General features: G+C 44.6%; 1 protein-coding gene across 1 annotated transcript in view; it reads right to left on the reverse strand.

Annotated features, from left to right (window-relative positions):
- The window catches only part of LOC138770560 (NACHT, LRR and PYD domains-containing protein 1b allele 2-like), a 49,909-nt gene that overhangs the window by 19,269 nt on the left and 4,300 nt on the right, over positions 1 to 26,340 (reverse strand). The window contains exons 2-8 of the mRNA XM_069949668.1: positions 21,748 to 21,792; positions 20,321 to 20,730; positions 13,357 to 13,406; positions 12,970 to 13,196; positions 11,860 to 12,128; positions 9,835 to 9,960; positions 1,031 to 1,160 (exon numbers count right to left, since the gene is read on the reverse strand). Coding sequence (XP_069805769.1) covers positions 1,031 to 1,160; positions 9,835 to 9,960; positions 11,860 to 12,128; positions 12,970 to 13,196; positions 13,357 to 13,406; positions 20,321 to 20,730; positions 21,748 to 21,790 — 1,255 coding nt within the window. The 5' untranslated portion in view covers positions 21,791 to 21,792. The remainder of the gene's footprint in view (positions 1 to 1,030; positions 1,161 to 9,834; positions 9,961 to 11,859; positions 12,129 to 12,969; positions 13,197 to 13,356; positions 13,407 to 20,320; positions 20,731 to 21,747; positions 21,793 to 26,340) is intronic.

Here is a 26,340-nt window from a genome sequence, read left to right on the forward strand (position 1 = left end):
ATAGATAGATAGATAGATAGATAGATACATAGATAGGAGATAGATAGATAGATAGATAGATAGATAGATAGATAGATACATAGATAGGAGATAGATAGATAGATATCTATCTAATAGATAGATAGATAGATAATAGATAGATAGATAGATAGATAGATAGATAGATAGATAATAGATAGATAGATAGATAGATAGATAGGAGATAGATAGATAGATAGATACTATAGATAGATAGATACTATAGATAGATAGATAGATAGATAGATAGATAGATAGATAGATAGATAGATAGATAGATAGATAGGAGATAGATAGATAGGAGATAGATAGATAGATAGGAGATAGATATATAGATAGATAGATAGGAGATAGATAGATAGATAGATAGATAGATAGATAGATAGATAGATAGATAGATAGATAGATAGGAGATAGATAGATAGATAGATAGATAGATAGGAGATAGATAGATAGGAGATAGATAGATAGATAGATAGATAGATAGATAAATCAGAAGAATACCGCAGCACTCATGGGATAGAATTCAACACAACGTGTTTAATTTCCCCAAACCGCGACGTTACGCTCTCCACACTGAGAGCTTTTTCAAGCAGACCACTGCTTGAAAAAGCTCTCAGTGTGGAGAGCGTAATGTCGCGGTTTGGGGAAATAAACACGTTGTGTTGAATTCTATCCCATGAGTGCTGCGGTATTCTTCTGATTTATATAACTTATACCGGGTGGTCACTGGTATATACCGCTTGGCACCACATTCATCGCTACACGAGTGCTGCATTCACTCTGAATTTCTTAGATAGATAGATAGATAGATAGATAGATAGATAGATAGATAGATAGGAGATAGATAGATAGGAGATAGATAGATAGATAGATAGATAGGAGATAGATAGATAGATAGGAAATAGATAGGAGATAGATAGATAGATAGATAGATAGATAGATAGATAGATAGATAGATAGATAGATAGATAGATGATATAATTGCAGTGCAGGTAACACGTTGCCGTACGTTGTGTCAGCCGAGTCTCCCAAACTGGATTCTTTGTGTTTTCATCAGATACGGACAAATCAATGGTTACATCTTTCTCTGTAAGCTGGAGCTCGGTGAATTGATAAGGTTCTGTCTGGAACTTCAGAGTCTGAAATAATAAAGAGTAAACATATACAACAATATTGTAAGTGAATTTAGAGAACATATAGAAAATATCTATCTAATCCCTATTATATACTTCTTTCCGTGACACCCACCCCCACCCCCACCGAATAACACTATTAATTGTTTACTGGCTCTGAAACTCAATCCATAGGATATGTTATAACAAGCTGATTGCCGGGGGTCCTGATGGTCTAACCCCACCAATCCCAGTAATGGGAAACATTGGGCAGCCCCACCCTACGTAGGAGATAACCAGCTGAGATGGGAATACCACTTTAATCTTTTAAAAACTGAACTCTAACATCTAATAATCTGCATAAAGGTGATATTCCCATCCCCATGTGTGGTGCCACCATACTGCTAGGTAACATACCCGCTGTCTTGGGGGTCATGCTGATCTGTGCTTCACTCCCTGTATGTAATTCCTCAACTCAGAAACAGAACCACCCTGATCAGACTGTGTAATAATGATAGTAGGGTTTACTTTTCTGTGAGGGGGCCACTTTGGATTTCCAAAACCTTCAGCCCTTGTTCCGACGTATATTATTAAGATATCCATAGTTTACATTCTTCATACTAGTATACAGATAAGCGAGTAGTGAAATATTCAAAAGCACACCAGGATGTTTGACTATTCAATCTAATACTGAACCCTATTAAAGTCTATGGGAAAAAATGCTTATAACTTATAAACTTAAATTCGAGCACTTGGAGGTCACCAAGTCCATAACAGCACCTCAGGAAATGATGCCAACACCTCTGGATGTAACTAGGACAGCAGGGGAAGCATGCCAGGGTGCATCTAACACGCCAAAGTCGCATCATTACACCACTACCACAGCCTCTTAGCAATATGCTCCAAACACAATATAACCTCTATCTAAAGTGTAGGAAACACCAGGAAACCTTCTTTCCTCTACCGTAGCATGGTCAGAAAGACACCTTTTAAGCAAAAGAAACACTTCCATGCACCCCTTAAGGACCCATGCCGTGCGGGTACGTCATGGAATCCTGTCACACCCCCCCCCCCCTTTTTGCATTCTGACATCTCTACACAGATGTAAAGGGTAAATTTAGCAGTTTTCATACCTTATTTTATATCATACGTCATGGTCCTTGTTCAAGTAAAAAGTGATCTTTTATCATCTGGGGATTGTGCTAAGTGGGCAACAGCGGCACCTAGCTAGTGCCACTGTTGGTCCCACCCCCTTTGGGATGTCATCGGCACATAGACCCTGCCCCCTCGACGACCATTGGTATGGGCCGACCTAGAGGAGGGGGAGGGGCTATGTGCCTATGACGTCATGGAGAGGCGGGACCAACAGTGGTGCTGTGGCCGTGGCTAAATGGTTATGTTGCCCCGCCCACTTAGCGCAATCTGCAGTTGATAAATGATCACTTTTTATTCGAAAAAGCACCATGACGTATGATATAAAAATGCTAAATTTACCTTTTACACCTGCATGTAAATGCAGAATGCAAAAAGGGGGTGACAGTGTCACTTTATGGACCCATGCCGTACCCGTACGTAATGGAGTCCGACGGTGCTTTGAAGTGAGCTCAGGGCTGCTATATGCCGCCAGGTCCTCACTGTTAATGACCCCATTAACCCCTAGTTGTGTGTCTAACTAACTGTGTCACTGTGATATGCGGAGGAAGCTGCTCTATACTGTGCTGTGATACGTGACAATATAGTATTTTTTGCCAAAATTGGCGTACTTCTGCTGGGATATTTTAAACAATTGCAATAGTCTGCTGTGCGACATATTAAAAAAAAGAAAATACATATATTTTCACTAGAGATGAGCGAACCGGGTTCGGGCTCGAGTGCATCCCAACCCGAACTTTCGGCATTTGATTAGCGGTGGCTGCTGAAGTTGGATAAAGCCCTAAGACTATGTGGAAATCATGGATATAGTCATTGGCTGTATCCATGTTTTCCAGACAACCTTAGAGCTTTATCCAAGTTCAGCAGCCCCCGCTAATCAAATGCTGATCATTCGGGTTTGGATGGACTCGAACGCGAACCCCGTACGCTTATCTCAAATTTTCACGTATCGCCTATTATTTTAAGTAAAAGTTAAAAACACCTTTATTAGACCAATAGCTATGCAGGGGATGTGGGAAAGGCCCTAGAAGCTAAGTTTTAGCGGGTTTTAGGCAGGAGGGACGCCCCCCCCCCCCCCCCCCCCAAGCTATTTTTAGGGCTACAGCTATACAGAGCACAGTTTTATCACCCGATATACAGCGATTGTATCAGCGGCTAGCAGCCCATCATTGTGTTCTCACAGACAGGCAGCAAAGCACAGTGTAAAGGATAGGCTGCAATTGAACTACTTCCTCATTTAGTGTATGTGTTGATATTTTAGCAGGTTAAACTTTTGGAGAGAGGAAAGTGAAGATTTTAGAAGATTGTAGGTAAGAGAGACCGTTAAAGCCCGTATTAGGGCTACTACACAGCACAGTAAATCGCAGCTTCGATTATAGTGGAGAGACTGTCTAGCAGTATATCATATAGTGACACAGTCTTGCACATTAAGGGCCTATTACACTGGTCGTTAAGAGGAGCAAACGAGCGCTCTCAGCTCCTCGTGCTCCTTGTTCCCCGCTCGCTGCCGCCGCTATTCAACGCGGCTGCAGCGAGCGGGAGGGGGCGTCGGGGAGCTGCGGGGGGGCTGCCCGGGTGATCGCTGATCGTCCGGCGGACAGCCCATAGGATATAGCAGCGTCTGCTGCCGATGCTCCTATTCAACGGAGCGGCGGCAGCAGATCGCTGCTATATCAGTCGCTTGTTTTTCAACATGTTGAAAAACAAGCAACTGCAACGATCAGCCGACATGAACGATGTCGGCTGATCGTTGCACTCTATTCCAAGGGACGATTATCGTCCGTAGCTAGGGGGCAGTAGGTCCCGAATTCCGGAAATTGCCGAAGGGAGCCGAAGCCGGGATCGGCGGAAATACCCCAAGACGCGACGAAGAAGAGGACGCAATCGGGACCCGGAAGAAGCGATCGGAGTGCGGGGATCAGGTGAGTATGTGCCAATACCTGCTGGGGACACCTCAGCTACCTAGCTGAGGTGTCCCCAGCAGGTATTTAACCCCTTAGGGACCAAGCCTGTTTGGGCCTTAATGACCAGGCTCATTTTTCAAAATCTGACCTGTCTCACTTTATGCGCTTATAGCTCAGTGATGCTTTAACATATGCTAGCGATTCTGAGATTGTTTTTTTGTAACATATGGTACTTTATATTAGTGGTAAAATTTGGTCACTATCTTTTGTGTTTTTTGTGAAAAACATCAAAATATCATGAAAATTTTGAAAATTTTGCACTTTACGAACTTTGAAATTCTTTGCTTCTAAAAAAAGAAAGTCACATGACAAAAATTAGTAAGTACGTCACATTATCAATATGTCCTCTTTATTCTGGCTTCATTTCGTAACCATATTTCACTTTTTTAGGGTGTTACGGGGCTTAGAAATGTATCAGCAAATTATCAAATTTTCATGAAATTTCCAAAACCGATTTTTTTTAGGGACCAGTTCTTTTTTTAAGTTGATTTAGGAGGCTTGTATACTGGAAACCCCCATAAGTGACCCCATTTTGGAAACTAGACACCTTAAAGAATTAATCTAGGGGTATAATGAGCATTTTAACCCTACAGGGGCTGGAGGAAAGTACTCACAATTAGAAAAAAATTAAAAATAGAAATTTGCCAATAATATATTTGTTAAGATTAAAGTATCTCATTTTCAAAATAAACATGAGAGAAAATGCACCCCAAATTTTGTAACGCAGGTTCTCCTGAGTACAATGGTACCCCATATGTGGGCGTAAACCACTGTATGGGCACACAGCGGGGCTCAGAAGGGAAGGAGCGCCTATTAGCATTTCCAGTTCAGATTTTGCTGAAGAAGTTTCTGAGCGCCAGGTGCGTTTGCAGAGCCCCTGTAGTGTCAGAAGAATAGAACCCCCCCCAAAAGTCACCCCATTTTGGAAAGTACACCCCTCAAAGAATACATCTTGGGGTTTGGTGACCATTTTGACCCCACAGGTATTAGAGGAAAGTATTCAAAAGAAGACAGTAAAAATGAAAAAATAGAATTTTTCCAATAATATGTTTGTTTAGTTTAAAATTTCTCAATTTCACGAGGAACAGGGGAGAAAACTCACCCCAATATATGTAACGCAGGTTCTCCTGAGTACAATGGTACCCCATATGTGGGCATAAACCACTGTATGGGCACACAGCAGGGCTCAGAAGAGAAGTAGTAGTTAAAGGCAATATGTGGGTGTTTACTGGTTATCTGGGGTGGTAATGGACAATCTCGGGTGTTTACTGGCTATCTGAGGTGGCAACAGGCAATCTGGTGGGGTTATGGGCAATCTGGGGGTGTTTAATGGCTATCTAGGGGTGGTTACTGGCTATCTGGGGTGGTGACGGGCAATCTGGGGGTGTTCACTGGCTATCTGGGGTGGTGACGGGCAATCTGGGGTGGTTACGGGCAATCTGGGGTGGTGACGGGCAATCTGGGGTGGTTGCGAGCAATCTGGGGTGGTTGCGAGCAATCTGGGGTGGTTACAGGCAATTTGGGGTAGTTACAGGCAGTCTGTGGCAATCTGGGTTGTTACGGGCAATCTGTGGTGGTTACGGGCTGTCTGGAATGGTTATGGGCTATCTGGGGGGGATACAGGCAATCTGGGGAGATTACGGGCAATCTAGGGAGATTACGGGCAATCTGGGGTAGTGACAGGCAATCTGGGGTAGTGACGGGCAATCTGGGGTGGTGACAGGCAATCTGGGGTGGTGACAGGCAATCTGGGGTGGTGACAGGCAATCTGGGGTGGTGACGGGCAGTCTGGGGTGGTTATGGGCTGTCTGGGATGGTTATGGGCAATCTGGGGTGGATACAGGCAATCTGGGGTGGTTACGGGCAATCTGGGGTGGTGACGGGCAATCTGGGGTGGTGAAGGGCAATCTGGGGTGGTGAAGGGTAATCTGGGGTGGTTACAGGTAACCTGGGGTGGTTACAGGTAATCCAGGGCACTTGACTTTGGTGACAGGCGTAAAAAAGTGTCGGCACCATTTGGAACAAGCGATCAATGGTATATAGTATATACCGCTAATCGCTTGTCCGGTGGTGGAGAGAGTGAAGCTTTGATCATTTTTAGGAATCCATCACTGTGAACAGAGTCTGTTCACAGAGATGGCGGCGGCCATCTTGGATCAGATGGCCGCCCTGGGAGGGGAGGGTCAGTGACCAGGTCACTAGGGTTTATTCTGGGGACAGGGGGGGACATGTTCTCATCTCCTCTCACTGTGGAATCACGGTGAGAAGAGATGAAAGCGTTCAGCTGCGCTGGCAATGTCTGTTACCGGTGGCCACCGTTATACTGGTAATAACGGTGATCGCCGGTGAGGGGACTGGCCGGGACTGACCCCACACTCTGCCCCAACCCCTCAGCTATCTCTGATAGCTGAGAGGAGGGGGCTGCGGGCATTACCGGCGCTGTTGCACTATTCTGCACCATCGCCATAAAGAGCTGATGGCAGCAGAATAGAGCCCATTAGTGATCGCCGTAAAAATCCGCATCGGCGGTCACTAATAACATAATACATGTATTCTCTGGGTCGCTATGGTTACGGCGATACCACATTTGTGTAGGGGTTTTTTTAACTATTACCACTTTGGCGCAATAGAAACTAGCAAAAACCCACAAAAACTGTCGCCACATTGCAAGATCCATAGCGTTCTTATCTTTTGCGCCACAGAGCTGGTTTTGGACTTATTTTTTGCGGGAAGATCTGTAGTTTCCATTGATACCAAATTTTATATGTATATGACTTTTTGATCTCTTTTATGACGTATTTTCTAAAGTGGATTGATAAAATACAGCTACTGTGGTACTGTTTTTTTGTTTGTTTTTTTACAGCGTGTGTCGTGCGGTATAATTATTGATATAGTTTTATAGATTGGGTCGTTACGGACGTAGCGATACCAAATATGTATAGGATTTGTGATTTTGATCACTTTTATGTCACGTTTTATTGGGTATAGGGAATGTAATGCATCTTTATTATTGGGGGGGGCTGGGGGGGGCTGTGTTGTGTTTTGTGCACTTTTTTTTCACTTTTTTTTTACTTTTACACTAGTGTACATTACTGTACACTAGTGTAAAATACTTAGATCACTGATACAATACATTGCAGTACCTGATGTACTGCAATGTATTGTATCATGCCTCATGCTGACAGGTAATAGCCACGGCCACCCCTGTCAGCATGAGGCATCTCCATGGTGACCCCGGGGACCTTCATTAGGACCCCAGGATCACCATGGAGACATCGGAGGACCGGACGGCGCTGCGGGACATCGCGATTGCGTAAGTGACCCACAGCGCCGACCGGGACCCACCAGGACCCGTTAAATGCCGCTGTCAAACCATTAAACTGCCCGGAGCGGAGAATCCGCTGACCGCTGATCACCCGCTCTGCAGCCGCCGCCGGGGGGCTATTCGTTTCGATGCGTACGCCGTTAAAAGGCCCCGATCGTTGCGTGTGTACACGCAGCGATCGGGCAAACCGTGGGCGTAAATGTACGCGGGCATGGTCTGCACAGGGTGGTCTACAGTTCTGTCCTCTGACCCAGGAAGTCTCCCTCACCTTCCAAACCATAGCAGATCCACTTCAGGCTGGGGCTTACATCAGGGGACAGGACTGTGGGGGTAATCTCTCCATAGCTGTAACCCCTCTCTCTCCAGACAGAGAGTGCTGCATGTATGTGCCCACATCTGCCCTGCTCATTCCTTCATGCTCCCTGCAGTCTCTGTCCGCCCTTGTGTTTCCCATCCTCTCCAATACTGTACAGTAACTTATAATATCACATGTTCTGCTGTTTCTGAATGTTTGTTTCATCTGTTTTACATGTTATTCAGAATGATAAGTCTTTATTTTTGGGGTGTGGAACCAATTGTCTGCATTTCTATGATTTCTTACGGGAAAATCTGCTTTGGTTTAAGAGTGGATTTGGATTACAAGCGCCGTTTCGGAACGAACTATGCTCGTAATCCAAGGCACGTGTGTGTGTGTGTGTGTATATATATATATATATATATATATATATATACAATCTATCACAGCAACAAAAGCAGCAGAATTCTAATCTGCAAGATCTTTGTCACTATATGATATGCTGCAGTGCTAGGCAGTCTGCACTATTATGGAAGCAGTATATGCTGTGTTGTAGCCTTAATAAGGGCTTTTCTAGTCTCTCCTGCCTACAACTTGTATATACAGCTTGTAGCGTATATTCAGCTTGCTGTCCTGTATTTAGTTGTAGCCCTAAAAAGAGCTTTTGGGGGCTCCCACTTGGCTAAAATCTGCTACAACCTAACTCTCCCTGTCTAGGTCCAAAATGGCCTCTGATGACGAGCAGGAAATCCCAAGTTCTTATACCCTGGAGGTCACATGAGTAAGCCAGCCAATGAGTGGAGTGGAATCAAATTTTTACTGTTCTTTTGGTCAGATGCTCGATTGAAAATGAGTATATTAAATGGCGTGAAACTGATCGAATACCTACTCGGTTGAGTGCTACTCACTCATCTCTACTAGTGTCCAATTGGAGAAATGGCAACCTAGGGGTACATTTATCAATATTCATCACTGGTGTAAAGCAGGGAAGAGGTGCAGTGTTTTGACTTATCCAAGGCATTACCTCACTTGCATGATGGGTAGGTAGGTGTGTGTGTGTGGGGGGGGGGGGGGCGTGGCAAGGCGGGGAGGAGGCCACCAGGGTTTACTCCTGGAAACGGGCATAACCAATGGTGTAGATTGTGCACCTGATGAGCAACAGGTGCAGGCCTCGCCAAATTTACTAATGGACGAGGTGAATGGGGACAGGGCTTTATTTAAGACCAGCATAACATTACAAGTAGAGATGAGCGAACCTGGAGCATGCTGGAGTCCATCCGAACCCGAACTTTCGGCATTTGATTAGCGGTGGCTGCTGAAGTTGGATAAAGCCCTAAGGCTATGTGGAAAACATGGATATAGTCATTGGCTGTATCCATGTTTTCCAGACAACCTTAGAGCTTTATCCAAGTTCAGCAGCCCCCGCTAATCAAATACTGAACGATCGAGTTCGGATGGACTCAAACCCGAACCCGGTTCGCTCATCTGTAACTACAAGTATGCCGGTCCTAATAAATGTTCTCCTCTGTGTTCTTGTTATCCTACCCTAAAACTCTGACATCGATCCATCCACAGCTTCCATTGTTAAGACAGTTGTCTGGAGCTGGCTGTGCATGTGCAGGGTGGGAAGGAGGCACAGCGATACAGCAATATTATTTCCAAAATTATAAATACTGTGACATCACTGGAAGGATTTACTATTCCTAATTTCTGTCTTCTCTAGCGCCAATGTTTGGCACACAGCAGATACACGTTACTTACTAATGATGTACTTTTTTTGACCGATCTATATTGAGAGGGGTTTTTTTGCAACATACACAAAAAAAAGAAAAAAAAAGTCCCATAATGCAGTCGGCAATAACCATCCACTATGACTACAATGCATTATGTAATCAATGGCAACACATACACCAACAACAACCAATAAGCACAATGTGCTGGGATATTTTTATCTTTTAGGAATACCTTATCGAGAACTGATACTCCAGGACTCCCTGTAATGAGGTAGCTTTTCTTTCTATACACAGTGTCAGTATGTTCTCTTTTTTTTATTCTCTTATATCCAAATTCTTTGTTCTTCTTGTCAATGGTCTGAAATGGAAATAAGACAATATGTTAATCTAGATATTGGAAGGGGGGATTTATCAACTATTTAGTATGGTTGCTTGGCTGAAAATAAATTGTTAAACCAGATAGCTGCACCAAATGTAACACCTTCATGACAGCAATTTGTATATATAAGTTCCTGCTGCAGATGCCCCCTGCAGCTGGAACACATATTTACATTCATGACTGTGAGGGGCTTTAGATGTGTGTGGGACCGCTGCAGTGTGAGCGGCCCCTCACATCAGTGTCCCGGGAGCCGAGGATAATGACAGGCAGCTGCCTGGAGGAGGTCAGTGACTGGTTAAGCACCTGTCACTGACTGACTGGGACCCCGAAGCCATGCATAGATGGGCGGGGTAAGATACTTACCTCTGTCCTGCCGAATCAGTGTTCTGTAGATACAGTCTGCTCTCAGGCAGACTCTATGTACAGATCGCCCATAGTACTGATCTACACTCACCGGCCACTTTATTAGGTACACCTGTCCAACTGCACGTTACCACTTAATTTCTAATCAGCCAATCACATGGCGGCAACTCAGTGCATTTAGACATGTAGACATGGTCAAGAGAATCTCCTGCAGTTCAAACCGAGCATCAGTATGGGGAAGAAAGGTGATTTGAGGGCCTTTGAACGTGGCATGGTTGTTGGTGCCAGAAGGGCTGGTCTGAGTATTTCAGAAACTGCTGATCTACTGGGATTTTCACGCACAACCATCTCTAGGGTTTACAGAGAATGGTCCGAAAAAGAAAAAACATCCAGTGAGCGGCAGTTCTGTGGACGGAAATGCCTTGTTGATGCCAGAGGTCAGAGGAGAATGGGCAGACTGGTTCGAGCTGATAGAAAGGCAACAGTGACTCAAATAGCCAACCGTTACAACCAAGGTAGGCCGAAGAGCATCTCTGAACGCACAGTACGGCCAACTTTGAGGCAGATGGGCTACAGCAGCAGAAGACCACACCGGGTGCCACTCCGCTCAGCTAAGAACAAGAAACTGAGGCTACAATTTGCACAAGCTCATCGAAGTTGGACAGTAGAAGATTGGAGAAACGTTGCCTGGTCTGATGAGTCTCGATTTCTGCTTGAACATGACAATGAGTTCACTGTACTCAAATGGCCTCCACAGTCACCAGATCTCAATCCAATAGAGCATCTTTGGGATGTGGTGGAACGGGAGATTCGCATCATGGATGTGCAGCCGACAAATCTGCGGCTACAGTGTGATGCCATCATGTCAATATGGACCAAAATCTCTGAGGAAGCTTCCAGCACCTTGTTGTATCTATGCCACGAAGAATTGAGGCAGTTCTGAAGGCAAAAGGGGGTCCAACCCGTTACTACCTAATAAAGTGGCCGGTGAGTGTATGCTATGGCAGGTGAGAAAGGCTGACACTGAAACGTCCTGTGTCTGTAATGGATATGTGAATTCCTTAATAAATCTTTGAGCATTTATCTGTGAGTGCCGGGATCTACTTCATACTGTGCTGTTGGGATTTGCCTTGCCACGTGCACCACCCTCCTTAGCCAGAGTGCCATCCAAAAGTCGTGTTTTCTATAAATATATATACATATTTTTTGGGATGATCTGGCTATACTGTATGGGTAATTTGATTAAATAAAATCATATGTTATATTGTTACTTATTTTGTTGTTATTTTATCAGATAAGGGGGTTACCCAGCAGTGAGGAGCAGAGAAGAGTGGAGGGGGGGGGCGGGCTGAACTGGGAGGGGCTGCCCGGACAATCTTTAGATCTTCAGGGTGGCCCATTGAATACACAGAGCGACGGCTAGCATACCACTGCCATCGGCATAGGTTTTTCATATTCTTTGTGTTTTATTTCACATAATGCATTAGTTTACACCTACAGTATGTAGTCGCTCACCTCTTCTACATTAGTGGTATAGGGCAGTGTATAAAGAAGGATTCTGTGCTCCTCATTTGATTCTCCCTCACCCAGTATGGTGAAATATAGAAGGACCATTCCATGTATCTTGATATTTTTCCTTTTTATTGCCAGGATAATTCCCAGCAAGGAAAAGACAGGATTCTCCAATGTGATATAATATGGATTAATTTGTGTTGGTGTCTCCAGGGTCAGGTTTCCATTTTTAAAGTGAGCGCATTTTATCAGTGCGGTGTCTCCATTAAATCCTATAGGATACAGAATCCACATATTATCAAAGAGGGGACTGTAAGAGGACATGTTAAAGAAATAAAGGCAATCCAGCCATCTTGCCCTGTTTTTAATATCAATTTGATGCTTAGAGTAGAATTAAACAAAATATTTCTGCTTATGTAATACTTTTTGTGCTTATAACTAAAATAAGGGTTTCTGCAAAACATATGCTGTGTCAGCCACCCTGTGATGCCAAGCCCAAGAACTATGCACGCACATCTCAATATGGTGGAAGATAAGAAAATGTACTCCATGCCCATTATTCAAGCTCCAGGATTGGTGCAAACACATCACATGGACATTTTAAACATTATAAGAACCCAGTATTGTTATCTGATTGTATGAACTGCACGTCTGTACTGTATGTCACTTTATTGTTATCTTGTTTGAATAATAATAATCTTTTGTTTTGGAGCAGTTGTTTCACGTTGTCTTTTTCCACGACAGACTTTATGGTGCTTTCAGCACTGTATGAACTATTTATCTGCATTAGACAATAAGTTGAAGGAGTATTCCCATCTCCATAACTATATCTAAAATATTAGGTTATTAATGTGTTGACAGCTGGTTGGCTCACCCCCTGTACGGAGTAAGCATAAGTGTGTGTACAGGCTTCTCTCCTGCTGGCCACCTTATCTGCAGTAATCCATCACAGCGACAGTTCTCAGCTTTGTGAAGCTGTCAGAGTTGGTGTAGCTGAGCTAGGCACAGAACAGCAGAGCACAGAACAGCAGCCATGATGCCAACCCTAGTGCTGCTGATAAAGAGAACCAATCGCAAAGAAGGAGCACCTGCCTATAATAATAGTGGACTTACCCTTTAAGCACAGGTAGTGAGGTAGGTACACAGCAGACACAGCATTAGGATCACCAAGCGTCTTTATATTAAACAGTGGTCCCAATATCTCATAAGAGCTGATCTGGATGTCTTTTAGGTGATCGCTCCAGGAATCAAGTTTACACTCAATAATAACTGGACGGTTCACCAGGAATTTGATCCCGGTCTTCTGGCAGCGGTAGAGACCCGGAGATTTCAGCTCTAATCTGTAAGGTATGGTGGGAGTCAAGATTCAAAAAAATGTCACATCATTTTTGAGGCCATACAACTTTCTGTAGTTTATGTATAATGACAAGAGAGGATTAGAATTCAGCCCCAGGAAAATCCCTTGTGTGATTATCCGATTGCCAGGTAGACCGGACTCACCTGTTATTACTGTCAGTAGTGCTGACTACTTCCGCTAAATCCTCATCATTCTGAAAGAAGAAAAGACACAATGCATAAAAATTCTTGGATTATAAGAGGTCCTTGCCTCACATCCTGGCTGGCACCGGCATAGCAGAAGCCACCCTTTCCTTTATCCCCGCCAGCGACCAAGTAGCCCATGCATGTGGCGATAGTTCACCAAGAGGAAAGAACTCGCTGTTGGCACTGTGACGACTTTAGTCGTGGATCCACTGGACCGTTGCTAGAGATGGCATAAGCCGCACCATGGTGTGGAATTTAAGACCCCGTTGGCCTTCCCCAGAGCCCGCCACAAGGTGGGATGGACTTGCTGAGGCAGAAGACCGCAACTTCGCTACCCTTGGCTTGGCTTCCTAGCAGTGGTGGGTGAGTTGCAGCTGGGAACACGTAGGCAAGAACACAGCAGGAACCTCCAGCAGGACTCACGAAAAGGAATCAAGAGTCATGGACAGGAACCACTGGTAGGAAAGCTAGGACCACAATGCTAGGGTAGCAATGCAGGGCCTCCAATGACGAGGTCAGGACAGGAACAGAAATTTATAAGGGAGTGAGAGCAGGAGTGTGGCATGGTAAGTTGGTACACGGGGGGCTGGAGTGTTGGAGGACACCATCCGCATCAGAGACAGCACAAAAGGAGCGGTGGCAGCTATGGTCCCTGGTATGGGTCGCGGCTGCGTCTGTGACACTGACTGCTGTGGCTGGTCGAGGATCACATAGTTTTTTTTGAGCACCAACAAGAATCTACAGCAAGAGAGTGATGTCATTAACCCCGGGAGTTTAGTGCAATACGAACCAGGTTCTATACTTTTTACTGAAGAAAGCCGCCGACCGTGGCATCCCAGTTAGTACAAGCTTTGAACATCCTCACTATTCCCAGAAGGTGATATACATCACACAATGTGAAACATCACTAACCTGCAGGATAAGCTAATCGTATGAAGAACAAAAGCATAAAGACGGTTTAACCGGTAGGAACCGTTCATCACAGAGCAAAGAAACCGTGTCCTTACAACACCTGGCAGCCTATGTACATATCACGACATATGGTCTGAACAGGTACCTAACCTTGATAGATATAAGTATGTATATGTATATATATATATGTTGTATATAATAGTGTCATTACTAAAGTTTTTACACATACTGAGCACTTTATATAACACCATATGCAATGGTATACTAATATTTTTATATACCTTCATAACTATAGTTATCTCCCAAAAAGGGTGCCTCAGATATGAATAATGTAATAATAATAATAATCTGGGTGGTTTTGTGGTCAGCAAAATGTACAAAAGGTCCATTAAGAGTCATTCACAGCCTTCTTCAATCATGGATGTGAGAACAGTAGGAGTCCAGAATACAGTCCGTATAGTGGCATCTCCTACTTTTTTGAAGGACCCAGACCATAGAATCCAGGCTCATGTGCATTGGCCCATAGACTGAAATGGGTCCCATACTGTCCGCAATTGTGGACAGTATGCGGACCCTGAATTCTGGATGTGTACAAGGGGCCTAACAGTGCCTCCCTCCGTGTCAGCACCCAGCAGATGGACCTGCTTAAATAGCTTAAAGCGACTCTGTACCCACAATCTGACCCCCCCAAACCGCTTGTACCTTCGGATAGGTGCTTTTAATTCAAGATCTGTCCTGGGGTCCGTTCGACAGGTAATGCAGTTATTGTCATAAAAAACAACTTTTAAACTGGCAGCCCTGTGCCCAACGGCCATGGCCTAGATTGTGTATGCATTATGCTGGCACAACCTCTCGGTCCCTCCTCCCCGCCCTCCTCATCATTAGGAATGCGCCAGTCAGATTGCCTCCTATTCCCCACCTGTGTCAGCACGGCACATGGGCTGGATTGTTAAAGATTGTTATCCAGCGCTACAAAAACATGGCCACTTTCCCCCTACTGTTGTTTCCAGTTGGGGTGGGGTTTTGAAACTCAGTTCCATTGAAGTAAATGGAGCTTAATTGCAAACTGCACCTGAACTGGAGACAACAGTAGGGGGGAAAAGTGGCCATGTTTTTGTAGCGCTGGATAACCCCTTTAAGGTACCTGTGCAATGTTCAGACAGGAGAAAATGTTCCAGTGGCATTGACATGAATAGACCGGTGTGGGGAAGCCAGTGCCACGGTCCTTTTTTTAGAACCAGAACCCGGTTCCCATGTATGCCACCGTTCTATTGCCGGGTACCAGCCAGGGGTGAAGCACTGGGGGTGGGCCGGGTGGGCCGGCCCACCCCCAGTGGGAGGAAACCCCCGCCCTTCTATGACGCAGCTCCATTAGAATCAATGTCAAACACTTAAAGCGAAGGTACTAATGGTAATATCGCTTTAAGAAAATAGCAGTAAAAGATACATTAAAATCAGAAGTCCAGGCATAGAAAGAATGCATATAGTTGCTCAAACTTAGAATGCTTGCACAGGTGCCTTAATGATCCAGCCCATCCGGGCTGACACAGCTGATGAATAGGAGACAATCTGCCTGGAGCATTCCTGTTATCTACTCCAATCATATGTTGTGGAGATATCTCATTTATCATTGAACACACAAAAAAGAAGTGCAACCTGAATGTAACAGGAGAACTGTGTGAAGTATAACCCACATCATCCGAATAAAACCAGCATAAATAAGGGCCAGAGGTTCTACTTCTAATTGGAACACAGCAAGCTTTGTAAGTTTGAGCAACTATATGCATTGTTTCTATGCCTGGACTTCTGATTTTAATGTATCTTTTACTGCTATTTTCTTAAAGCGATTGTACCATTAGTACATTTGCTTTAAGTGTTTGACATTGATTCTAATGTAGCTGCGTCATAGGAGGGCAGGGGTTTCCTCCCACTGGGGGCGGGTTGGCCCACCCCCAGTGCTTCACCCCTGGCCGTTACCCGACAATAGAACGGCGGCATACACAGGAACCGGGTTGTGGTTCTAAAAAAAAAGGACCATGGCACTGGCTTCCCCACGCCGGTTTATTCATGTCAAACACTTAAAGCGAATGTACTGATGGGACATTCAATTTAAGGGTGCCTTCACACCTACCGTATCGCAGCAGAAAATCCGCTGCGGATCCGCAGCGGATTTGACAGTGCGTATTTAATGCTGTTTTCATTCATTTAGTTAAATCTGCTGCGGATCCGCAGCGGATTTTCTCCTGCGATACGGTAGGTGTGAAGGCACCCTAATTGTTGCCACAAGAGCCCTGTGGCAGTTTACATGGTACTTTTATGTGATTTTATTTACATTTGATAAAAACATTGGGCTAATAGAGTAAGCACTTTGAGGAAAGACTCATTTTTTGGGTAATCTGTTTCACCTCTGTGCTTTAGTAACAGTTTCGGAAGCTGATTTTTAATTTTAGGCTATATATGTACAGCAGATTTGACCCAAAAATAGAAACTGCTGCACGTGCAGAGGGACCTCCCATGGTTCCACTCGATGTTACAGAAGGGGAAAGGTCTGTGGCTCCGGGGGTACTGGCCAAGGAGGAGACACCAGTGAAGATGGCCGTGATGCTCTCTTTTAAAGACAGATTTTCGAACGGGGGCAAGGTGGACCTTCTCATTAGGGGGTTTACTGATGGGTTTTACATCCCACCTCCCTTCATGAGGTCCCATTTTCCCTTTATAACTTGTGGACAGCCCATCAGTACCCCCCTATGATGCCAGACAAGAGAAGGAAATTTCCATGAGGAGGATAGAGGGCCCCTTTAAGTCTAGTCCATTCCCCAATCTGGTAGTTTTTCCTTTAGAGGTCGTTCTAAAGAAGAAGCCAAACAAGTTCCATTTTTTTCATCACCTTTCCCACCGCCATGGTCTGTCAGTCCTGGACTCATGCTTTGTAGTGTATAAGCCGTTTGACATGGCAGTGATATGGGTTTGGGAATACGGGCAGTGGGCCTTTATCGCCAAGATGGATATTGAGTCCGCTTTCTGACTCCTTGCGGTACATCCCCAGAGCATGTGACTATTGGGTTGCCTTCTTTGTAGATCACTTCCTTCCCATGGGTTTGTGAGGCTTTCAGTTCCTTCTTGGAATAGGCAGTCTATTTCAAGAAGGTGATCTATTCCTAGAAGTTGACCATTCATTATCTCAAAGACTTCTTGTTTGTCGGGCCCCAGGGTCACCTAGTGTATTTGTAACACTTAGCTCAGTACTATGAAAGGGAATCCTCTTTAGAGACTTATAAAGGAAGGTCATTTCTTTTATCCCTGGTAGTTGACAGTTTTGATTGGGACCTTTTCACAAATGCAGCAGGAAGTGTGGGTATTGCAGTGTATTGCCAGGGACAGTGGTGTGCTGACCTATGGCTCACCAGCCTGGTTCCTCCTGAAATTGTTGACCATACTAGTGGTGATGTCAATTTGGTAAGTCTTCCAGTACTTATTAGCTGCTGTATGTCCTGCAGGAAGTGGTGTATTCTCTCCAGTCTGACACAGTGCTCTCTGCTGCCACCTCTGTCCATGTCTGGAACTGTCCAGAGCAGCAGCAAATCCCCATAGAAAACCTCTCCTGCTCCGGACAGCTCCTGTACTACTATCCCTACACAGCCGCACATCTCCTGCCGCTACTGTACCGATGCTACTATGTCTACCACTAATAATAATAATAATTTATTACTACTATTGCTATCACCTATAACAATAAGGCTATGATCGCACAAAATAATAACAACAAAATACAGCTTTTGAGGTAAAAGTACATCTGTATCTGCAATATAATAATGCGCTCCCATGAAGTCAATAGGACATTGGCCGGCAGTGTTAACATCATAAAGAATAACACCATAATTAATTGTGACCATCCAAATAATGACCATGCTTATTATTTACCCCCTCCTTTGGCAAAATACAGAGTTTTTGTCAGCTGTTCACACATTGTTTTATTTTCACTCAAAATTATAATCGTAATTTGATTTTTTTATACTGTGTAAGAACCTAGCCTTATAGTAATAATAAATGACTACTACTACAAACAATAATGCAATTGAATAATTATTACTACCACTATTACTACTTATTACTACTATTAAGAATAATACAGCTAAAATTTTAATGATGTTGGTTAATACTGCTACTGCTGCTCCTATTATTAGCACCACTACTACCAGGGGCGTAGCTAATGTCTCCTGGGCCCTGGTGCGAGAGGTCAACTTGGGCCCCCCCCCCTTCACGACCTAGTGATGCTACTGGTAGGTGTATGTGTGTGTGTGTGTGCATATATATATATATATATATATATATATATATACTCCAGATATTACCAATAACACCAGGATATAGGAAGTGAAAATATTATCACCATATATATAACTGCCATACTGTTACTGTATACTGAGACCAATATTGCCAATAATACAAGTATACAAGGGGCAAATATTACCACCACACCACAACCACTACCATCACCACCACATTGTTACTGACCAAATCCAGTATACTAAGACCAATAAAACACAGTACCAGATAACACGTAACAAATATTACCACCACATACAGACTAACACCGCCACATACCGACTAACACCACCACATACTGACTAATACCACCGCTGCTACTGAATCCACTGTACACAAATCACTATCGCCTCATATAGTCATATAGAGGTGGACGCAGCTCCACAAAGGTTGTATATACACACATATAAATTACAGTGCAGTTATATCAGATGACTAACAGGGGACGTCTTTTCTGATCGGAGTTCTTCCCTTTTCATTTTCTTCTTCTCCATCTGCCCTGGGCCATTATGAGAACTTCTCCGAGCCACGAATCCACAGAATCTGCCAGACAGACATATTAGGCTCCTCGCTCTGGCACCATCCTCATCTATATACACACTGCACATCTGTATTGGCCCCTTTACACCCTTCATTTAGTGGGTAGCCCTGACTCTATGTGACCCCCCTTATAGTATATATAGATGGCCCCCACTGCATGTTGCACCCCCCTTATAGATGGCCCCCTCTCCCCCTCCCCTTATAGATGACCCCCTCTCCCCCCCATTATAGATGCCCCCCTCTCCTCCTATGGATGGCCCCTTCTCTCCCCCCATTATAGATGCCCCCTCTCCCCCCCCATTATAGATGCCCCCTCCCCCCTTATAGATGCCCCCCTCTCCCCCCTTATAGATGCCCCCCTCTACCCCCATTATAGATTCCCCCCTCTTCTCTTCCCCCCCTTATAGATGCCCCCTCTCCCCCCATTATAGATGCCCCCTCTCCCCCCCATAATATATGCCCCCTCTCCCCTTATAGATGCCCCCTCTCCCCCTCCCCTTATAGATGCCCTCCTCTCCCCCTCCCCTTATAGATGGCCCCCTGTCCCCCCATTATAGATGCCCTCCCTCTGCCCCCATTATAGATGCCCCCCCTCTCCCCCCATTATAGATGCCCCCCCTCTCCCCCCATTATAGATGCCCCCCCTTCTCTTCCCCCCTTATAGATGCCCCCCCCCCTTTCCTCTATGCTAAGCAGAATTAAAAAAAAAAAAAAAAAAAAACTCACCTGACAACCCGCTCCCCCAGCGATCCTCTTCTTCTCCAGGCGCTGTGTGGTCCCCGGCTGATGCGCGGCTGCCGGGGGTGTCCCGTCCTATCCCCGGCAGCACCACGCATAAGTGAGCTCCCTGTACGCCGGGGCTGGGACTTACGGCACAGGAAGCGCCTCTAATGTGCACTTCCTGTGCCGGAAATCAGGGCCCCAGGCAGCACAGGGAGCTCACTGATGCGCTGCGCTGCCGGGGATAGGACAGGACACCCCCGGCAGCCACGCATCAGCCGGGGGCCCGGAAGAGCCCGCTCTTGTGACCGCAAGCAAAACAATGCTTGCGGTCACAAGAGTAATTTAAGGGCCTCGCGGGCCCCCCCTCGTAGTGGGCCGAGTCGCAGGAGACTACTACAGCAATAACAATAATAATAGTTACCTTGCCACAGAGTTTGCAGTTGATTTCATCTACTTCTATCCTCATAGTCTCCTGACTTGTCTCCATAGTCTCCTGATTTGTCGCCATAGTTTCTTGACTTGTCACTGTAGTCTCCTGACTTGTCGCCGTAGTCTCCTGACTTGTCGCCGTAGTCTCCTGACTTGTCGCTGTAGTCTCCTGACCTATTAATATAGTTTCCGGACTTGTTGTTATAGTCTCCTGACTTGTCGCTGTAGTCTCCTGACTTGTCTCCATAGTCTCCTGACTTTTCGCCATAGTTTCTTGACTTGTCGCCATAGTCTCCTGACTTGTCTCCTGACCTATTGATATAGTTTCCGGACTTGTTGTTATAGTCTCCTGACCTGTTGCTATATTTTCCTTATTTTTCGCCATAGTTTCCTGGCTTGTTTCTGTAAATGTAGACAAAGTCCATTAGTTATTTTGATCTGACATGAATATGCTATTGTACATTTGTATGTGACGCACAGGTGATGTGACGGGAGCCAGCAGCAGTGTCCCTACACCCCGGGCCGGACAGTGCAGGACATGTGTGGGGTTAGAAGTAGCTTCAGCGGCAGGACTGTATGAAACATATTCACATAGGTATTCTTTCCCACATGTGACATTTACAGTGACAGTTTTAGTATATAAGAAGAGGACGTTCTTCTCCTCAGCTCACATTATAACCACTATAGCTGAGTAGAGGATAAGGAGAAGAGAGGTTATGCCTCAGGAGCCCATCTATCTTCAAGTGACAGACAGTGACAGCGTGTGATCAGCAGCTGTCAGCTATCACTGATTATCTGCACCCCCTCACCTCAGCACCCCCTTACACACTTAACCCCCCACCTCCCCCACCCCCGCAACATATTGTACACCACTTTTATGGAAATTGGCACAAAGATTCTAAGGATCCAAGATCAATTGCAGCTAAACCTGCTCATAAATAGTCTAACCCCTGCGGCACAACCTGCACTGACATAATCTAACATGGGCGGCAAAACGTGCACAACAATAATTTAAAGGGGGACTCTGACACGTTAAAACTTTTTATATAATGCTTCCCTTATTTACAACATGATAACCTTCTTATTCTTACCTCACCACACTCCTCCTGTGTCCTCCTGCGGTATCTTTGGGTCCCCAATGCTGCCGCTGCCACTTCTGGAAGGTACTCACCTCAGCAGTGAGCGCACGCTCAGCCAAGCACTGACACAAGTCCATCTCAAAAATGGCAGCGGGACCGTTCAGGAGGAGACTCAAAGAGACCACTCACTCACTCTACCAATAGCAGATGGTGATGGACCACAGAGAATGAATGTGCAGCTCTGGGGCATAAGACAAAACAGATTATAAGGGTTTTCTTATAGGTAACAATCCATGGCTTACTCACCATTGTTTCCAGTTAATATGATATTTATACTCACCTTCTGGGACTAAAGGATCATAGCCTAACATTGTCAGCGCCATAACTGCAAGAAATAAATATATATTACTGTGATATGATACAGAGTTACGTATTTATGACCTTATTGATTAAGGGTATTGGTGTATTATTAGGATATGTGATCATATAACAAACTACTAACTGATTATTCCATTAGACTGTGTTCTCACATGTTTCATTGCTGCACTGTATCGTTCTTGCTGTAATTTAGTACCGAGACAGATACTGCAATGTGTGAACACAGCCTTCAAATTTGTAAACAGGATATATTGATAAATGACAGGAGATTTTGATTTGGATAATGATTGATATAATTCCCTTAACAAATATGTACTAGGCAGCAAGTGTGGTTGCTCTGGCAAAACAGAGTATATTTTATTATCAGAATTTTATTTTAAATATTTAAGATAAATTTAACCCTTTCCCGCACAAGAACGTAACCGCACGGCGACCCCGCTCTGAACTGCCGTGATCCCGGGTGCCTAATGTAGCCCGATACTGCGGCTATTAGCGGACACGGTCCAATCGCAGTGCCCGCTAATTAAGTCTTTAGATGCAGCTGTCAAAGATTACAGCTGCATCTGAAGACTTCACAGCAGCTCTTCCCTGGTGTCTAGTGGGGAGATCGCTCCCCCGTGACGTTATAATGGAGGAGCGATATCTGTGACTGGTGCCGGCCGGGGTCTGCGCCCTAATGGCGCTGATCTTGGCATTCGGTTGCTTCCGGCTGCAGCAGCCGGAAGCAATCGAGTGCCTATCTCATCGATCTATGCTGTCTAACTCTATACAGCATAGATCAATGAGAGATCAGTGCACTTATACTAGAAGTCCCCCAGGGGGAATAACCCTAACCCCAGGGGGGAATAACCCTAACCCCAGGGGGGGAATAACCCTAACCCCAGGGGGGGAATAACCCTAACCCCAGGGGGGGAATAACCCTAACCCCAGGGGGGGAATAACCCTAACCCCAGGGGGGGGAATAACCCTAACCCCAGGGGGGGAATAACCCTAACCCCAGGGGGGGAATAACCCTAACCCCAGGGGGAATAACCCTAACCCCAGGGGGGAATAACCCTAACCCCAGGGGGGGAATAACCCTAACCCCAGGGGGGGGAATAACCCTAACCCCAGGGGGGCTTCTAGTATAAGTGTAAAAGTAAAAAAAAAGTGTTGTTAATAGTAAAAAGCCCCCTCCCCTAATAAAAGTCAGAATCACCCCTCTTTTCCCAGGTTATAAATAAAAACAAATAAATAAATAAACATGTTTGCTATCGCCGCATGCGTAATCGCCCGAACTATTAATTAATCACATTACTGATCTCGCACGGTAAACGGCGTCAGCGCAAAAAAATCCCAAAGTGCAAAATTACACATTTTTGGTCGCATCAAATCCAGAAAAATTGAAATAAAAAACGATCACAAAGTCGCATATGCGCAGCCAAGGTCCTGATAGAAAGAACACATCATGGCGCAAAAATGACACCTGACACAGCCCCATAGACCAAAGGATAAAAGAGCTATAAGCCTGGGAATGGAGCGATTTTAAGGAACATATATTTGTATATATAAACAATGGTTTGAATTTTTTACAGGCCATCAGATACAATATAAGTTATACATTTTACATATCGTTGTAATCGTAACGACTTAAGGAACATATATAACATGTCAGTTTTTTCCATAGGACATACGGCGTAAAAACGAAGCCCCCCCCCCCCCAAGAAAAATAATTGTGTTTTTTTTTTTCAATTTCACCACACTTTGAATTTTTTCCTGGTTTCGCAGTGTACTTTATGCAAAAGTTCAGCCCGTCATTGCAAAGTACAATTAGTGACGCAAAAAATAAGGGCTCATGTGGGTTTGTAGGTGTAAAAATGCAAGTGCTATGGCCTTTTAAGCACAAGGAGGAAAAAACGAAAACGTAAAAACGAAAATTAGCCTGGTCCTGAAGGGGTTAAGTTACATTTAAAAGTCAATTTTAAATTAAACTTGAAATTGAAGATTTTTTTGATTTATAAAATATTTATAAAACAGCGACAAAGTCGTGATTCAAAGGTGAAACAGGAAAATTTGAAAATTCAAGGTAGTGATGAATAAATAACAATGCAGTCTGCCTGGAATTTGAATGTTTACACTTTCAATCTTTTAAATCCGTTTAAAAACAACTTTGCAGAAATTAATAGTAGAAACGATTTTAAGAAATTTTCTTTCTGTTTTCCAGCCTTCCCCCCTCAAGCAAAATTAAAGGGGTTATCCAGTGCTACAAAAACATGGCCACTTTCTTTCAGAGACAACACGACTTTTGTCTCCAGTTCAGGTGCAGTTTGCAATTAAGCTCCATTCACTTCAATGGAACTGAGCAGCAAAACCCCGCCCAAGCTGGAGACAAGAGTGGGGCTGTCTCTGGAAGAAAGTGGCCATGTTTATGTAGCACTGCATAACCCCTTTAAGACAGGTATGCTGTGTTCATAATGATCTATGGAGGGGCTGAGTGAGCACAGAGAGGAGAAAAGGCAGCCCTGCACAGCACATCATCCTACAATCTTATTTCACTAAGTTTCCAGACCACCACTGAGCAGTCTGACCTGTTAATCCAGTGTTTTATGTGCTTAGACAGTCTCCAAACTACACAGCTGGGTCTCTCCTCTTCCTGCTCACTTACCCACCCCTGCCCCCTACCCCCTTCATAGGTTATAATGGACACAGCAAACCCGTCTTTACTTTGCTTTTCTCTAATATAGACAACGTTGCTGATAATGAACAGATAAGAAGTGAGGGGGAAACTTTTGCCTAACAGAACTTATTACAGAGTTTCTTAAAATCACTTGTACTATTGATTTCTTCAAAGATATTTTAAATGACAGATACACTTTGACTCAGGCTGGGTTCACACTACGTATATTTGAGGCTGTATTTTTGAGGCTGTATATCAACCAAAACCAGGAGTGGATTGAAAACACAGAAAGGCTCTGTTCACATAATGTTGTAATTGAGTGGATGGCCGTCATTTAATGGCAAATATTTGCTGTTATTTTAAAACAACGGCTGTTATATTGAAATAATGGCAGTTATTTACAGTTATATGACGGCCATCCACTCAATTTCAACATTGTGTGAACAGATCCTTTCTGTGTTTTCAATCCACTTCTGGTTTTGGTTGCTATGAGGACCTGACTTGCGGACCAAATACTGCCTGAAATGTACGTAGTGTGAACCTAGCCTAACAACTATCTTTTAAAGAACAAGTGTGGTAGCTCTGGCAAACTTGGGTATACTTAAGAAACCACAGAACCACCAATTTGAAAAAATGTCCCAGGCATGGCAGGTGTGGGCGTTGGAGGTGGAAGAGAGGTCAGGGTCACAGAAGAGGGAGAGAGCACCCCAAAGTATACTTATGTTTGAGAAGCTTTTAATTAAAAGAAAAGTATAATTTTGATTGAATTTGAAAATGAAGATTAGCAAAACATACATTAGACTCGCCTTTACTGACCTGGTTGATCCTGCCTACGAAATGGAATGTTTAACCCCTTGACATTTAGGGGCCTATTCCACGGAGCGATAATCGGCTGAATCAGCCGATTATCGCTCGGTGGAATAGAGAAAATGATCAGCCGATGATCGTTTATTTAGGCCCAAACCTAAAATCATCAGTCACCCACTGCACATCGCTATTCGTTTAGCGAGGGCTGCAGGGACATCGTTACCGATGTCCTTGCAGCCCTTGCAGCATACAAGGCTTCTCCTCCTCTCAGTATTCATCCCGGTCCTGCTCGCAGCATCAACTCCGGAGCGGCCTGACTGAGCTGTCAGACCGCTCAGCCAATAACAGGCCGAGACCTCCGCGGCCAGTGATTGGCTGAGCGGTCTGACAGCTCAGTCAGGCCCCTGCGGAGTTGATGCTGCGAGCAGGACCGGGAAGAAGACTAGGTAATGTATGCTGCAAGGGCTGCAAGGACATCGGTAACGATGTCCCTGCAGCCCTCGATAAGCGATAATCAGGCTGTGGAATAAACCCAGTAAACGAGCGGCGATCTAGCAGATCGGCACTCGTTTACATTATTGATCGGCCCGTGGAATAGGGCCCTTAGGCTTAAAATCTTAATAACCATAGCTAACTGTGCTAATGTAAGATCTCATATCTCTAGTCAACCATGTAGGTGTGGCCAGAACACGCTTCCAAGCGAGAGCACGGCTAACCAGTGATAACCTGAGGAAAATAAAAGGCACCGATATCCAACATAGGGCAATTGACATTAATAAAGAAAATTGCATCCTAACTCACATCCTAAGTCACTAAATTCTGATTACAAGCAAACAAACAAACAGTGACTAAAGACTAAACTGAAGAAAGCACAGAAGTAGTGGGGAAAGAAAGCTCCACTGAAGCCTAAGAGGCAAAACCTCGTGCATGAGCCCCTCTGGAGCACCCTGTAGCTCAGCAGTCTCATTTAACTGTGATCCAATCTTCCGTAGGTTTACGACGTAAAGCATTGGCAAACGAATAGGTAAGTTCCATTGGTGCAGCAGATGCATACCCTCATCCTTATTCTGGACTACTGTAAGGGTATTATTC

Source organism: Dendropsophus ebraccatus, chromosome 1, assembly GCF_027789765.1.
Source record: "Dendropsophus ebraccatus isolate aDenEbr1 chromosome 1, aDenEbr1.pat, whole genome shotgun sequence".
Classification (NCBI taxonomy): Eukaryota; Metazoa; Chordata; class Amphibia; order Anura; family Hylidae; genus Dendropsophus; species Dendropsophus ebraccatus.